The sequence below is a fragment of the Dama dama genome, chromosome 20 (genome assembly GCF_033118175.1).
Source record: "Dama dama isolate Ldn47 chromosome 20, ASM3311817v1, whole genome shotgun sequence".
Taxonomy (NCBI): domain Eukaryota; kingdom Metazoa; phylum Chordata; class Mammalia; order Artiodactyla; family Cervidae; genus Dama; species Dama dama.
Genome location: NC_083700.1, coordinates 16,916,571 through 16,932,921, shown reverse-complemented (window position 1 = coordinate 16,932,921; position 16,351 = coordinate 16,916,571). Strand labels below are relative to the sequence as shown.

At 53.4% G+C, this 16,351-nt stretch overlaps 1 protein-coding gene across 1 annotated transcript; it reads left to right on the top strand.

Moving 5' to 3' along the window:
* The first annotated feature begins 38 nt into the window (after window positions 1-38).
* DCST1 (DC-STAMP domain containing 1) lies at window positions 39-16,227 on the top strand. Its single transcript, XM_061120664.1, has 16 exons — window positions 39-96; window positions 434-559; window positions 628-702; window positions 5,370-5,498; window positions 5,854-5,993; window positions 6,753-6,966; window positions 7,052-7,195; window positions 7,857-7,978; window positions 8,367-8,524; window positions 10,572-10,671; window positions 10,798-10,893; window positions 11,011-11,137; window positions 11,756-11,872; window positions 12,365-12,507; window positions 12,624-12,737; window positions 15,643-16,227. Exons 1-16 carry the CDS (start codon window positions 39-41, stop codon window positions 15,892-15,894), a joined length of 2,115 nt encoding a protein of 704 aa, XP_060976647.1. The 3' UTR covers window positions 15,895-16,227.
* The last annotated feature ends 124 nt before the right edge of the window (window positions 16,228-16,351 follow it).

The following is a 16,351-nucleotide window of genomic DNA, read 5'->3' as shown; positions in this document are numbered from 1 at the left end:
GCTTTCTGGGATGAGAGAGAGTTCCCCATAGCAGACTCATGGCCATCAGACCTCATCAAAATGGAGCAAAAGGGCCAAGGAAGCTACCCCACACCAGTGAGTCAGTCACCAGAGACCCCGGCCCTTCCCAGTGACTTCCAGCAGCTCCTGGCCCCCACTCCTCTCATCCAGTCTCTCCTCCAGGACTCCCGCCCCTTCCCCCACTTTGGGGGCCCCGAGCCTCCACCCTGCTCATCCAGCGCCGCCCTCCTCTGGCCTTTCTTCTTCTCTCCCTCGTGTCTGCACCACTTCCCCAGGGTCCCCCGAGTTCCGGCCACCCTCATCCAGGTTCCCCCAGCCTCCACCCCTCTGCCACCCCTAATCTGAATGAATCATGTCCCAGCCAGAAGAGTGGTATGTTGGCCCTGCTGGGCTAAACCTTTTGACCCCTCAGCGGTGCAGGGGTTCCTGAACTGGGGGCTGCCCAGATCCTGTAACCAATTCCTATGGCGCCAGCCGGGTGAGTTTCCCGTCAGTGCTTTCCTGCTGGGGGCAGGCACCGGAGGGCTCCTGGCCATAGGTGAGTACGGAGCAGAGGTCAGAGGTGGGGCGCACCTTTTGACCTTTGGCTGAACCCTGTATCTTTAGGTCTCTTTCAGCTTCTGGTGAACCCTATGAACATCTATGAAGATCAGAAGATGGTGACGTTGTACAGCTTGGTGGGTTAGTGCTGGGCTAAGCGCAGGGATGCAGCACAGCCCTGGGTGCCCAGGAAGGAATCTCCTCTTGTTTCTTCTGTTCCCAAGTGTCCCTTGTAATTTCAGCCTCGTCTTGGATTTTGAAGGGAGATCAGAGGGAAGAGGCCCCAGTCTACAGAAGACACAGTCCTTGCCCACAAGAGTCTCCCCAGTCTGAGGGCCTCCCTATTAACCCCTATGTGTGTGATCAGTCACGTCCGACTCTTCACAACCCCACAGACTGTAGCCTGCCAGGCTTCTCGGTCCATGGGATTCTCCAGGCAAGAATACTGGAATGGGTTGCCATTTCCTCCTCCAGAGATTAGCCCCCATGATAAACCCCAAAACCATTCATAATCCCTATCTCTCCTGACTTCTCTGATCTTGTTTCCTGCTGCTTCTGATAAATTCAATTCACTCATTCACTCATTCATTTAGCACTAACTGAGCACCTTCTGAGGATTCATTCAGCAGTGAACAAGGTTGACAAGCACTCAGCTCATTTTTTAAATTTTAGACCCCTAGAGTTTATAATATATATAACATGCATTACATACACATACATACATTATGGTATATAGTGCATACCTCTGTGTATATATATGTATGTGCAGTAACTGCTGTAAATTTATAATGATTTCTCTTTTTAATTAACATAGTTGATGTACAATATTATGTTAATTTCAGGTGTACGATATAGTGATTTGACACTTGCATACATTATAAAATGATCACCACAATAAGTCTAAGAACCATCTTTCCCCGTACAAAGTTTTTACAATATTATTGAACATGTTGTTTTTAATTGAAGTATAGTTAATTTGAAATGTTATATTAGTTTCAGGTGTACAACATTTTGATTCAGCATCCTTATAGATTATACTCCATTTAAAGTTATTGTAAAATATTGGCCATATTTCCTATTGACCAAATTCCTTGTTATATATCTCTGACTTATTTATTATATAACTGGAGGCTTGTACCTCTTAATTCCTTTTAACTATTCCCCCCACACACACCCAGTTTTTTCAGAGTTTACATTCTTTTTCTTTTTTTTTTTTTACATTCTCTTTCAAGTTTACATTCTAGTGGAAAGAGTTAGACAATAAATGAAGAAATAGACAAGAGCATTTTGGATGGTTACAAGTGGTATGAAAAACGTAAACCAGGGGAATGTGATAGAAAGGGATTCGGAATTAGCTGGGGAGTAGTCAGGGAAGGCTTCTTAGAGAAGGTGACATGTGAAGGGAGACCTTGCATCAAGAGGTGTTGAGACACAGGAACAGAAAACCCACCTAAAAGTGGTTTAACCATAGAGGAAATTTATCATCTCATTTAACAAGTTTCAAGGTAGAGTAGTTTTGGAATTTGGATAATTTGGCAGCTCAGTAAACCCACCAAGGACCAAGCTTCCTTTTGACTTTTTTCTCTGCCATTTTTGGCCTGTAGATCATTCCTCTTCAGGTCACCAAATGGCTGCAGCAAATCCAGACACCATGTCCCCATATGACAATATCAAAAGATCAGAGCATTCCTTCCTCGTGTCTCCTATAAGAACAAAGAACTTCCTGTAACCCCCCAGCCGACTTCCCCCACACCTCTTTTGTCAGAACATGTGTCCTTTCTAACCCTCTCCCAAGCACGGGGCACGGACGTGGCATCATCCCAAGCTCACTGAATCAACTCCTTCTATGGGGCTCCAACAGGAAACTACTTTCTCTCTGGCCACTGTTTTCCAACATCTCTCCCTACTGATGACCTCTCACACAGACCCTTAGCTTTCTGGTGATTTTCATCTAGAAGATCTAGTCTTGCTTCAGTAATTATGACCATTTTCGGGGCTTAAAAGGTCCAGTCCTGTCTACGTCAAGATTTCAATCTCACATCATTCTCAAACATCTTCCCTTCTGACCACGCCCTTGCCCCGAAGCGCAGGCCTGATCGTGGAGTGGGGTCCTGCGGCGGACAAGAGGCACAGCCTGCTCACCCACTTTTTTTCTCCACTTCCTTCCCTTTCTGGCTCTTCTGATGTCAGAAAGGGGATTAGAAGAATTAGAGGAAAAGGGACAAAAGTCTGAAGTCATCGATACTGTTAGAATTCCCCCGCCTCTGTGTGGCACTCCCTCACACCCTGGCCGTCTCAGGGGGCCCTGTTCATGGTCTGGCTGGAGGCTCTGTGTGGACCGTGCTGGGCCCAGTTTCCTGCTGAGGGCAGTTCTATTTGACTGACCTTGAACGAAGCTCCCTGTAGTTCCTACAGGCCACCTGCAGACCCTTATTTTTGGATGCCTCCCCTTGAACAGGCAGCCCTCTGAGATGGGACCCCACGGATGGCTTTGAGGCCTGCTGCCCTCTCTGTTTCCCAGGTGGCGCTAGTGGTAAAGAACCTGCCTGCCAATGCAGGAGACATAAGAGATGCAGTTTCGATCCCTGGGTTGGGAAGATCCCCTGAAGGAGGGCATGGCAACCCACTCCAGTATTCATGCCTGCAGAACACCACGGACAGAGGAGCCTGGCGGGCTACAGTCCATGGGGTCGCAGGGAGTCTGGATGATGGGGGCGACTTAACATGCCCTCTATATGTCCCAAAGGAAACGTCCTTGCCCTCCCAAAGGGGGAACACAGGACCCCTTGAAGTCACCCCCTCCCCGTCATGATGAGAAGCACCACTCTCCCTGTGCACATTTCCCCCATACTCCTGGGAGGCCCTGCTGACCTCTGAACGCTCCTGCCTCTGTGCTCTGGGGCAGCCCTGGGGTGGCCCTGCCAGGCTCTGCAGCTCAGCGGGTGTCCAGTTGGGAGGGGTAAGCCGGGTTCCCCTTCTTGCAACACCAGCCTCAGAAGGGTGCTCTCGGAGTCTGTCACTTGCCATGAGGAAGTGAACACCCATCCTCCCCACAGCCTCTCCTATGTCTGCCTGCTCTAACCACTTCCCTCCACTTCCAGATAATTCCGATTTCTGGCCCTGTCTTTGTCTAGGCTGGTTGGGGTAGAGGGGTGAGACACCAGTTTTGCTCTTTTGGGAATGCCCAGATAGCAAACTCCATGAGGCTCTCTTTAGAAGGCAGAGCAGCCCTCGGTCAACAATCACCCTCAGAAAGTAGGGTGACTATTTGTCAACTATCATCCTCAGCTTGAGTCTTGGCCAAAAGGCCAAGACCACAGAATCACTCCCCTTTCGATGTCCTACTATAGCATGCTTGGGTTAGACGGATCCAGATTTACCCCCAGGGGCCAGGATAGGGACAGGCCATTGCCCTGGAACAAAACCCAAGTTGTGTTAGCAAGGAAGAAGGGAGAACAAACCATGGGTGGCACCCGGCAGGGTTTGCAGCAAACCTGTATGACAAGGTAGAGCCGGCCAGGTGAAGACTAGGGGGAGGAGTGCTCCTGGCAGGGGGAACAGCCAGGGTAAAGACCTGAGAGGACGCGGGAGCTTGGCAAATTCCAGAAACAGCAACAAGGCCAGTGTGGGCGGACGTGGTGGGCGAAGGGCTGAATAGGATGAGATCACTTCAGAAGGTGGGAAGGGGCCAGATCAGGAGAGTCTGGTGATCGTGTTAGAGGAGTCCAGATTTGATCCCAAGCAGAGATGGGACGTCATTGCAATGGTTTCAAGCACAGCAGGGACCATGATCCGATTTTTGTTTTTGTAAGATCACTCCGGCTGCCTCATGAAAATTGAAATCTAGGCTAGCAAGAGAGGAAGTAAGGGACGAGGCAGCTCCCATGAGAGACACTGGGGACCCCGTGAGGGCCGAGCAGAGGGAGAGGAGGGTACGGACTAGGGCTCTGCCTTGACCAACTTTGGGAGAACACTCCAGCCACACAGGAACCTTCTAGGTTCCCTGACCAGTTTGTGTTACTCCTTTGGCTTGGAATGCCTCGCAGCACTTACTCACCGTCCAGGCCCAGCTGTCACATCACCTCCTGTGTCCGGCCTTCCCAGCCCCACCCTCCCCGCAGAAACGCCTGCTCCCTCCTGGGCTCCCACAGCTCTCCACAGCAGCTCCCCGCGCACTTAGCACCGGGTGTTGCAGTCATTTGTTTACCCGTCTGTGTCTCTCCCTGGATTATGAGCTTCAAGGAGCTCACTGTCTCCCTGCAGAGACCACAGGGAGACACATGTGAAACTGCTGAAACACACCAGGAGGTAGACGACTAAAGGCTAAAATTAGGGACAGAGCTGTAGGTGTCAGAGCGCAGGAAATATCGAGGTGGCTGTGACCTCTCTTCCGACTGCTCTGAGCACCAGTGCCTGTTTCCAGAATTCACCTCTTGCTTTCTCTGCCCCCTCAGTACCTAGGGTACCTGGGAGTCCAGCCTGGAAAGGGAAAGTGTTGGCCCCCTCCCCTAACACAAATACACACACTCGTATATACGCACCAAGTCAATCACTGACCCTGGCTTTTCAGTCTCCGGCCTCCTCTCCAAGCCCGTCCGGAGGCTGGCACACAGTCAAACTCTATAAACGGCTGTTCGGTAGATGAATGCATGAGTGGCCTGAAGGCCTATCAGAGCCAGAGTGAATGGGACAAGGGCAGTGTGGTGATGGTTCTAGAAAGGAGTTGTGGGAGGTGGGTGCTCTGCTAAACTTGGTGGGGGAGGCAGCTTCCTTACTCTGCCCCACCACTTCCTGGGCTCTCCTGACAGGCTTGGGGGTCGTAGGCTGGGGGACCTCGCCTCACATTCGCTGTGCCAGCCTTCTGCTAATACCCAAGATGCTGGGCAAAGAGGGCAGGCTCTTTGTACTGGGATATGCCTTGGCTGCCATCTATGAGGGTGAGTGTGTGCCCCTGGGTACCAGTTAGTGACACTGAAGCAATGACTCTTGATGGGCTATCCATTGAGAGCCAGGCTTGTTGAAGAGCAAAGAGTGGCGGGTCTAATCCCAGCTGTTCTGACTTGTGTATCCCCTGAGAGAGTTCCTCTGAGTCTCTGAGCCTCCTTCATTTACAAAAGGAAAAAAAAAAAAAAAAATCAGGGGTTGAATGAGATGACCTTTCACCAGCTTCTGGGCCCCATCAATGTACAGTTCTAGAAGGTGGTCACCGCCCGCAGAGTGGGAGCTCAGGATGGGCTGAAGAAAGTTAATTGGCTCTAGAGGGAGGTAATCTACCAGGGCATCTTCCCCCAGGACCAGTGGCCAATCTGCGGCACAACCTCAACGAGGTGATAGCATCGCTCGGCTGCACGGTGGAGCTGCAGATCAACAACACCCGCACAGCTTGGCGTGTCTCCACAGCCCCCCTGCGGGCGGTGTTCAAGGACTTGCTGGTCAGGACCCTACACGGCAGGGTCTAGGGGTCCCTCTCCTCACAGGGCCTAGATGACCTGAGCTGAGAGCTGGGACCCTGGACTTATAGTTACACAACAGGGCGAGTGGTACTGGCATTTGGGGCAGAACTGTTCCCAAACATTGCAGGATGTGCCCGGGTCTCTGGGCATTAAATGGCGGAAGAGCTCCTACCCCCCAACCACTGGGACACATCCCACACACATTCCCAAACACCCAAGTAGGTAGTGTTCTGGGCAGCTGAGCTAGAATGTCAGGAAATTGGGGGCCCTGGCCTTGAGGAGTTGGGAATCTTTGAGAGTCAGGGCATGAGGGAATAGGGTACTGGAAGACTGAAGATTGGGGTCTGGAAAAATTGGAAAGTTGAAGCATTGGGAAGACAAGGACCTCGGGGCTTCGGAGTTGGGACAGTGGAGATGACACAGTGGCCTGAGAGAGTAGCGGTGAGGGGTAAAGTCAAGGGCCTGGGGAACCCTCCTTGACTAGCAAGGATCCGGAACAGGAGGCCTTGGGAGGAGCTGGGAGCATGGGAGGTGAGTAGAGCAGAGGCCCCTGGGGAGGGGAGAGGGCTCCCAAGGACTACAAACAGTGGAGAATCTGAGATGAGAGCCCATCTCCAGGTCTCAGCTCCTTATAGCTGGAGGTAAGAGCCCAAGGCTGGGCTGATGGGGACGAACAGGCTGTTGGGCACAGAAGCTCCAAGTTGCCATGCCGGACCCCTTTCCTCCCTCCAACCCCAGAGCAGCAAAGATTCACTGAAAGTCGAGACTCAGAACATCACCAACTCCTTTGAGGAACTGGATGCCCAGGTGAACAGTGAGAGCGGATTCTCACCCAAGGATGCCGAGGGCTCAGAGACAGCCCCAGGTGGAGCAGCCCCCCTTGCCTCAGCCTTCAGACACCACCTGTCTACACAGAAGATGTATGAGCTGAAGACTAAGCTGCGCTGCTCCTGTGAGTGGGGGTCCCTGGGCAGGCAGGGGCCTGGGCGTTGGCTCAGGGTGTGGGGACCTCAGACCCCCATTGGCCCTTCCTGCAGATGTGGTGAACAAGGCCATGTTCAGCTGCCGCCGCTGGTTTGACCAGAAGCATGGAGCTTGTATGCAGCGCATCTGGGTGCCCCTCCTCAACCACCTACTCTGCCTGCCCATGAAGTTCAAGTTCTTCTGCAGCATTGCCAAGGGTGAGCACAAGGGTGAGGCAGGAGGATGGGGAGCACCAGGGCTAGGGATCTGAGTCCTGGGGGACCCTGGGAAGGTGTCAGGCAGGAAGGCAGTCAGGAGGGGAGGCTTTGGGCTCTGAGGACACGGCATCCTTAGGGCCCAGCGCCTCCAGCTGACTAGATTTGTGACTCAGGTAAGTTCCCGCTTTGTCTCTTCATCTGAAAGATGGACATCATGATAGTACTTATCCCATTAGGGGTCTTGAGGATTTAAGGAGATGATACATGTGAAGCAGCTGACAGAGCCGGCACACAGAGGAAATGCTCTGTTATGTGTTGGCTATCATAATTAGTGTTTGGTACGGTCATAGACAGGTGAAAAAAATGGGGGAAGAATTCAAGGGGAGCGAAGAAGGGAAAAACTCAAGGTGGTAGAAAGCCATGGGCAGGGAATCCCCTTTTAGTCCAGTGGTTAAGACTCCAATGGTTAGGACTCCAGGCTGTCACTGCCAAGAGCCAAGGTTCAATCCCTGGCCTGGGAACTAAGATTCCATAAGTCGCACCAAAAAATGAAAAGAAAGAAAGAAAGTCACGGGCAGAGAGACAAAAGCAGTAGGATGAAGAGGATCACGGGAAGGGAGGACTGGAGGCCCCCTGACCCGGCCCCACTGCCCCCCACCAGTGATGGAAGTTTGGTGCCGCGGTCGCATCCCAGTGGAAGGCAACTTTGGGCAGACCTATGACTCCCTCAACCAGTCTATTCATGGCCTGGAGGGGGAATTTTCAGCAACTATTAACCTCAAGGTAAGAAATGGGCAGTGAGAGGTGGGGGTTAGGGAGTGGGGGGAGGAGGGCACAGGAACAGGATGCGAGGAAGAGCGGGCGAGGACGCAGGAGAGGTGGCTGGTGAGGGAGGGGACGGGGTGCGGACTGGTGGAGGCCCTGGATGACAGGGAGGGGGAGGGTGTCCAGCCTGTGGGAAGGGTCAGCCAGCTGTGAGAGGGTGTCAGCTCACAGAGGTGCAGAGGAGCAAGACTGTTGTCAAGGAGGGCGGCGAACAGGAGGCAGAGGCAGCCCTGAAGTTCCTGGGAGGAGGAGAGCATGAGTGAAGCATCCCGGGGGGAAGAGAAGCCACAAGGAGTCTGGGAAGCTGGGTCTGGGCCTCTGAGGCGGCACCTGTGCCGCCCACCAGGAGGAGAAGCGGGCTGGGGTGCTGGGCCTCAACACGAGCTGGAAACACGTGAGCAGCGAGGTGCGGGACTACGTCAGACGCCAGGAGGCCCAGCTCGAGTGGACCCTGGGGCTGCTGCACGTGCTGCTCTCCTGCACCTTCCTGCTGGTCCTGCATGCGTGAGTCCTCAGCCTCTGCCCGGGAGCCCCGGCCTCCTGCTGGCCGTGCCCCGAGGGAGGCCCTAGGAATGGAGCTGCAGAGCCCTCCTCCGACTGAATCTGAACGCTCTGCGCCTTTGACTTTGCCTTTTCACAAAGCTGGGTTCGTTGTTTACACAAAGTTAAAGGAAATGTGGACATTTTGTCAGAAGAAACGTTACCCCATGTTCCCACCACCTTAAAAGGGCGACCGTCTTCATTTATCTACCTCCTTCCGGCCTTTATCCCAACGCTGACTTCTTTTTTTTTTTTTTTTAACTTTTAGCTTTGACTTTTGATTTTTTTTTTCTTGCCCTTCATATTCCCCTTGGCTCTGACTTTGTGCCATTTTTATCGTCCAATTCTGCTTTCATTTTCTCCCGCCTGCTGTGTTGGCAGCTACTTTCCCTCCATTTGGACCAAAGTCCTCAACCCCACCCAGCCTGGCGTCCAGCTGGGCTGCCCTGGGCCTCACTCTGCTTCCCTGCCGACCTCTGGACCCTCTGTTTCCTGTCTCTAGCCCCACTGCCTGAGATGGGCAGGGGCTGGACAAGGGAGGCCACAGGGGCTCCTGCTCCTTCTGCCCCTGTTTGCGGGGCCTAGACTGCAAGTGAGTGTTTATGTGTGTGTCCAGAGTCCTGTGGGAGAACAGAGATGAATGAGCCATAGTTCTGCCCTCAAGACGCTCATGGTTGAGGGGAAGTAGGAGAGGCGTCCACAAGACAGAGATGATTCAAAGGCTGTACTATGGACAGATACGGGAGCTGAGGAAGTGCCCCTGAAAGGGCCATAACTGAGCTTCAAAAGGCTGCAGATGGGGAGCCTCGGCCAAGAAGAGGAAAAGTCTTCTCTTGGGTCAGGAATTCAGCATTTGTGGGATGTGGACGGCAGAGGCTGTGGTTGAGGACCCGGCATAGTCAGAACAGTCTGGAAATCCCTGCGGAAGGGCCCTGAACCGCCCCCCAGTGGCAAGGTTGCAGGCTGTACTGGAGCAGCCTGGAGGCAGGGAGGCCAAGGTGGGTCAGAGGTTAGGGAGCCAGGCTGGAACGGAGGTGGGCGGGGGCGTGGCAGGAAGTTGGCCTGAAATGGAGGGAGGTGGGGGAAGGTGCAGAGCCAGCTTGCAGAGGGAAGGAAGGAGGTACAGAGTCAAAAGCCACTTCCAGGCTTTCAACCTGGGTGAGGTCACTCATTGAAGGGGCTGAGGTGGGGAGGGATGGAGACCCGGCTCCGGAGGCCCAGACCCAGCAGTGGTAGGTCTCCCCACAAGGGGGCGCCCACAGTCTTTCTTTGCATTTATAGACACTTCTCTCTGAAAGGCAAAGAAGTGGATTTTTACAGGGTCCCAGAACCAATAGCATTGGAAATCATGTTTCACAGTTTACAGAGCTTATTTAATGTACTTTTACAGTTTTAAACACATTTCCAACAATTAACATTTTTCCTCAGGAAACTGAAGCATTATGTGGGACTTTGAGAGATACACAGAAAAGCTACGTCTGCCCGTGCACACACGCTCACACAGAAAATATCGCTTTACTCAGGGGTGTATCAGTGGAGAAGGGAAATGATGGTTGAAATGAGGTTTGCTTCAAGTGAGCTCCCAGGAGATGTTTTGAGGGCTCAGCCAAGAGGCAGGGGCTTGAGAGGTGAACGTGGGAGTCAGTGGATCGGGCGATTTCTGCATCCTTGAGGGATTTTCCTTGTCTCCATCCTTTGCTCCTAATGTTTCCTCTGCTTGCTATTCTTCCTGAAAGTTCCATGCCTGGGAAACCTTCCCCTACCTCCCAGGCACACACATGCACTTACACAACCCTCCCTCCCGTCCTCCTCTCTGTTCTGTCTCAGCAGTATGTATGTGCATGTTTTTCATGGGACTGCGGGGCTGCTGGAGGGCAGGGCAGGGCTTTCTCCTCCTAGGACACAGACGGTGCTTGGTGCGTGCAGGGCGGTGGGCTGACTGACCACATCAGGGAAGCCCGTGGTTGGGGGTGGGTAAACCTGGAGGCGAAGGAGACACTCTCATCCACAGGTGCTTCTCCTACATGGACAGCTATAACAGGGACATCCGCTTCGACAACATCTATATCAGTACCTACTTCTGTCAGATCGATGAACGCAGAAAGAAGCTAGTGAGTGTGCGCAGCCTTGCCCAAGAGTGCCCTGTCCCGTTCTCTGGGTGGTGTCCTGCTCCAGGAGGGCAGAGGGGAAGAGGAGAGGGTGCTCAGCGTTTCTCACCGTGGGGACGTTTTTCCCAGGGCAAGCAGACGCTGCTGCCACTCCGCAAAGCCGAGAAGAAAACCGTCATCTTCCCCTGGGACCCCACGATCCAGGCCGCAGAAATGAGAAATGTGGTGAGGATGGCATGGAGGCAGGACCCCAGATCCTACTAGAGGCAGGGGTCTGAGGGGTGGAGGGCAGAGGGGGCTCAGTGGCACTGCCCAGCTCCGCCCCTCCTGCTCCCTGGCCAGTTAAGGGAGCTCATGGAGACACTGCCCGTGCTGCTGCTGCTGCTGCTGCTCTGTGGCCTGGACTGGGCTCTCTACTCCATCTTCGACACTATCCGCCACCACTCCTTCGTGCAGTACTCCTTCCGCAGTGAGCCCAGCCCCCGCTCCAGGCTCCAGGCCCAAGGAGACAACCCCCTGGAGAACTCCCACCCTTGCACAGCCACCCCACCCCAATTTTTCCAATTTTTAAAAAATTTCTTTCATTTGGCTGCGTTAGGTCTTAGCTGTGGCTCATGGGCTTCTCTCTAGTTGTGGCGCATGGCTTCCAGAGCACGGGCTCAGCAGCTGTGGCTCCCAGGCTTAGTTCCCTCGCGGCATGTGGGAGCTTGGGTTCTCAACCAGGGATGGAACCGTGAGCTGGAAGGCAGATTCTTAACCACCGGACCACAGAGGAAGTCCCCAGTTCTTCCAGTTCTGTCATTTCCTTCTGCTTCTCAGCCCCTACCTGCCCACCTTAGGGTCAAATATCAGCCCTGCAACTTGACAGCTGTCACTGGGAGCCTCAGTTTCCACTCCCCTTTGTATCTGTCAAGAGGAGGCATTAGTAATCAGTGAAGGGATGGAAAGTCCTGTGCAGTTGAGAAGTATTGCTATGCCTTGACCTCTCCCCTCCATCCAGTCCCCATCCTGCCTCATCTCCATAACTCCAACTCTCTCCTGACTCCCCCACTCCCCATACACACCACGACCCCTATCCTGGCATCAGGCAGTCATAAACTGGAAGTGAAAGTCGGGGGAGACTCCATGCTTGCCCGGCTTCTTCGGAATACCATCGGAGCCCTGAACACCTCCTCTGAGATAGTGGTGGACTCAAACAACATGCGTGAGTGATGCCGAAAGTTTGGATCCGAGGAGTTGCTGGCTGGGGGCCAGGGGAGAGGAGGCAGGCGGGGTGTTTCCAAGACAAAGAGTTAGGGGACCGGGCCTTGGCTATGGTGAAATGGGGGTCGGTGTGTTTGCATTGGAGAATCAGAGTAGGAAACATCAGGTCAAGCTTGAAGGATTGGAGGATGACAGGTTTGGGTCAGAGGAGTCCAGAGGGTCCCCCAAAGTCCCAGCCCTCTGGAGCAATGCCGTTCAATAGAACTTTCTGCCATGATGGAAAATGTCTACGTCTGTGCCGTGTTGAACAAATAGCTTCCTGGGCCTAATGACTACCATACTGCAACAAAGCTCTGCAGGGTGAGGGGCAGGCAGAAAGATAACAGGGTAATCAGAGACCTAACCCACACCTCATGAACGTGGGGAATTCAGTGCAGAGTTGCGGCCAGCCGGCCCGGGCCATACCCCTGACAGGCCCACCTCCTCCCCCCAGCCTGCCTGCCCCAGCCCGTGCCCCTGAGCACCAGGGCCTATTTGAAAGCCGCACTACCAAGTGGCCTCCTAGTGTGTCTCTGCCTGCTCCAGGCTTTCGGCTACCGGCTCCGGAGGGTCATCACAGCCTTCTACTTCCCCAAGGTGTGCCCCCCACAACTCTCCACCCCGGGGTGCGCACACACTGGCCTGCACCCAGCTCCCCATCAGCCCCACCTCGGGGGATGTCTTTCTCCTCTGTGCTGTCTCCTTGGCCCCAGCGAGAAAAGAAGCGGACCCTGTTCCTCTATAATGACCTCCTGAGGAAGAGAGCAGCCTTCACCCAGCTGAGGAGGGCTACCATCCTGAGGCGGGCAAGACAGCAGAGGGCTCCAGTGAGTCCAGGCCTGCGCCTCTGGGTCTAAGAACTGGAGTGGGGGGCATCTCCCCTTAGTCCCTCCAGCCCCTACCAAGGTCCCAAGTCTACTGATGCTCAGTGAGTTCTGATGGCGGGCATGCAAAGGCCTTGGTCATCCAGTGCCTGGAGGTCAAGGCTGTGTCCATATCTGTATCCAGTATTCAGCCCAGCCTGAGATCCTAAGTGGACCACAGGGCTGTGCTGTGCGTGGTCACTCAGCCATGTCTGACTCTTTGCAACCCCATGGACTGTAGCCTGCCAGGCTGCTCTATACATGGAATTCTCCAGGCAAGAATACCGGAATGGGTTGCCATGCCCTCCTCCAGGGGATCTTCCCAACCCAGGGATCAAACACAGGTCTCCTGAATTGCAGGCAGATTCTTTACTATCTGAGCCACCAGGGAAGCCCAAGAATACTGGAGTGGGTAACCTATCCCTTCTCCAGGGAATCTTCCTGACCCAGGAATCGAACCGGGGTCTCCTGCATTGCAGGTGAATTCTTTACCAACTAAGCCACCAGGGACACCTGGACCATAGAGAAGCGGGCAAAAAGGAGGAATCAGATTTTATATAGTTGGGTCAAAGAAAAGCAAGACGGGTTCATCAGAAACAAGGGGCCCAAGGCAAAGACACAGGTTCTTCTGAGAGGACTTCAGATTAGAAGCTCAATGCCATTCCAGCACAGGGGGGTGGGAGGTGTGGAGGGTGTGAGGAGGTGGCATAGGCAAGGGGACTCAGGTGGACTGGGGATCAGGGAGGTCTCATGAAGAGGCATGTGGTGTACAGAAAGGGCACACAGTCAGCAGAACCAGGCTTCAGTCCACACCCCCTCATTAAGCTTTGTAACCTTGGCCATGGTCTTCACTGGACCTCAGTTTTTCCCTCTGCAGAATGGGGAGGTTGGACAACTCTATGAAGCCTGCTCACTAGAGATCAGTAATAGAGTGGTGGTCAGGTGTGAGGCTCTGGTGCCAGAGAGATTCTTTTTTTTTTTTTTTAATATAAAGATATCTTTTTTAAAAAAAAGATATTATTTACTTATTTGGCTGTGCCAGGTCTTAGTCGTGGCATGCAGCATCTTTAGTTGCGGTATGTGAAGTCTTAGTTGCAGCAGGTGGGATCTAGTTCCCTGACCAGAGGTGGAACCCAGGCCTCCTGCATTTGGAGTCTTAGCCACTGGACCACCAGGGAAATCCCTAGAGAGCCTAGGTTTGAATCCTGGCCTCTCCTCTTATTACTGTGACAATTGTGTGATCTTGAGCACTGACTTAAATGCTGAGTCTTGGTTTTTTCCCTTCTGTAAAATGGACTTAACTACTCCATCTATTTGTAGAAAGGATTAAGTGAGTTTCACTCATTTAATCACAGTGCAGGTGCATAGCAAGTTATATGTATATATGTGTTAGTTGTCATTGTCTGAAAATGATCACCTCTCCAAGCCATCAGTTTTTTTCAGCTGAAAAGAGATCTGCCTTACATAGTTATTGTTTGGATTGAATTAATTTACTTACAGTTTCTTGGTGAAAGTGATGGTGAAAGTGACATCGCTCAGTCATGTCCAACTCTTTGCGACCACATGGACTGTAGCCTACCAGGCTCCTCTGTCCATGGGATTTTCCAGGCAAGAGTACTGAAGTGGGCTGCCATTTCCTTCTCCAGGGGATCTTCCTGACCCAGGGATCGAACCTGGGTCTCCTGCATTGCAGACAGATGCTTTACCGTCTGAGCCACCAGGGAAGCCCCCCTAGTTTCTTGGTACAGGGCCCAATATCATTTAAAAACACAAGGAGCAGTTACTCTTATTTAATCAGCCCTTAAAAAGCTCATAAAAGTGAGAGACCATATTTGCTTAAATTTTTCCTCTAGCTCCTAGACCCCCCTCCCCCAACTCCCATGACATGCAGTAGAGGCTGGATGAATGTCTGATGAACATACTGATACTATGAGAGGAGGTGAGCTCCATGTCCTTCTAGTCCAACGTCTTGATCCAGATGTCCTAAGAAACTCATTCAAAATGAACATAATGTGATTCCATGACCAGATCATGGAGTTAACTGGATTTTGATGGGCAGATGGAAATGTGAAGGGCATTCATTCCCAGTTGAGGAAGCAGAATGTGCAAGGACTCAGAGTCCAAAGGAAATGCCAACCAAGTGCAGGGCTTGAAGTCTAAGGAGGAACCAGCACAGAACATGTAAAGTTCAGGGAGAGGTAAGTTGGAGCAGAGGCTAGAAAGGGACCAAATTGTGGAAGGCTCAGAAGGCCAAGGCCAGGAGTCCTGCCTTTGCTTGGCAGGCAGTGGGGCCCCTGGAGTTTCTTGAGCAAAGAGTGACCTGATAAGGTGGCCTGAGAATTCCTGGAAAATGTGTGGAGAGAGGTTGGGAGACAGAGGGAGCATAATGAGCCAGGCTTGTAATTTGGAATCAGGGTACCCGGATCCAGACAGGTTTTACTGTTCAGTCTGTGCCTTTGGGAAAGTCATTTAACATTTATGAGATTCAGCTTTCTCATCTGTAAAGTAGGAGAACACGGTAGTGATAGTCTTATCTGCCCTACCCACTTCTCAGCCTCACGGTGAGAATCAAATAAGACGATTTACGATTTACCGGAGAGTACATGTGATGATGGTTGTGGCTGTTACCGGCTGCATCCTCTCACTCTCCATCATGAAGTGAGGGAAGCTCTCTAGGACCGACATCCATAGAACCCTTGCCCTCCAGGGCCCTTCTTTGCCAAGTCCAGCTTCCTCCAACATATGGGCATAGTCAGGTCTTGAGACTTCAGATAAGAAGCGCTTCTCCAAAAAGAAGCGCTGTTCTCCACCTCCCCATCTTTCTCGCCTGCTCCCCAACCGGCTCTAAACCCGCCTTGTTTCTCAACAGCGCCGCCATCTGGTTGACATCCTGCACCGCAGCTGCCCGCTCTTGCGCCCCTTGCTGCGCCGCCGATGCGTGGTGTGCCAAGCACCCGAGACGCCCGAGTCCTACGTGTGCCCTACACCGAACTGCGAGGCAGTGTACTGCCGCTCCTGCTGGAATGACATGCGGCAGCGGTGCCCGGCCTGCACACCCCGCGAGGAGCTCTCCTCCTCCGCCTACAGCGACAGCAACGATGATGCTACCTACGCGGAGTGAAGGGGCGTCTTGCTCGCTCTCCCATCCGCTCCTTCCCGTTTAATAAAATGCTTCATACACTCCTGCTGCCCGCGCTTCGCAGGCGTCCGGTACCGGAGGGTGACCTAGGCAGTCGGGAGAACCAGCCCACCTGATCCGGCAGAGCCCGGCTGCGGTCGTGAGAGCGGAGGGCAGTGAAGCTGCTACGAAGGCGTCCTGACCCAGGGCCGGGTGGAGGCGCGACTCCCAAGCCGGTCGGACCGGGCCTTGGCTCCCATCCTGCAAGCAGCCTGAAGTGGCTGTGCAGAGCAGGATGAGCAGTGCGGCAGTCGGAGTCAAGGACTGGATCCACACTTCTTTGGAACCCGGCGCGCTGTGGGGGTGGAGCCCTTCCAGGGGCGGGGCCTCGGGGCGGGGCCTGACTCTGGCCGTGTGGGAGGAGCCTGGGAGGGGCCTGTGGCTGCGCCTGGCTGCGAGG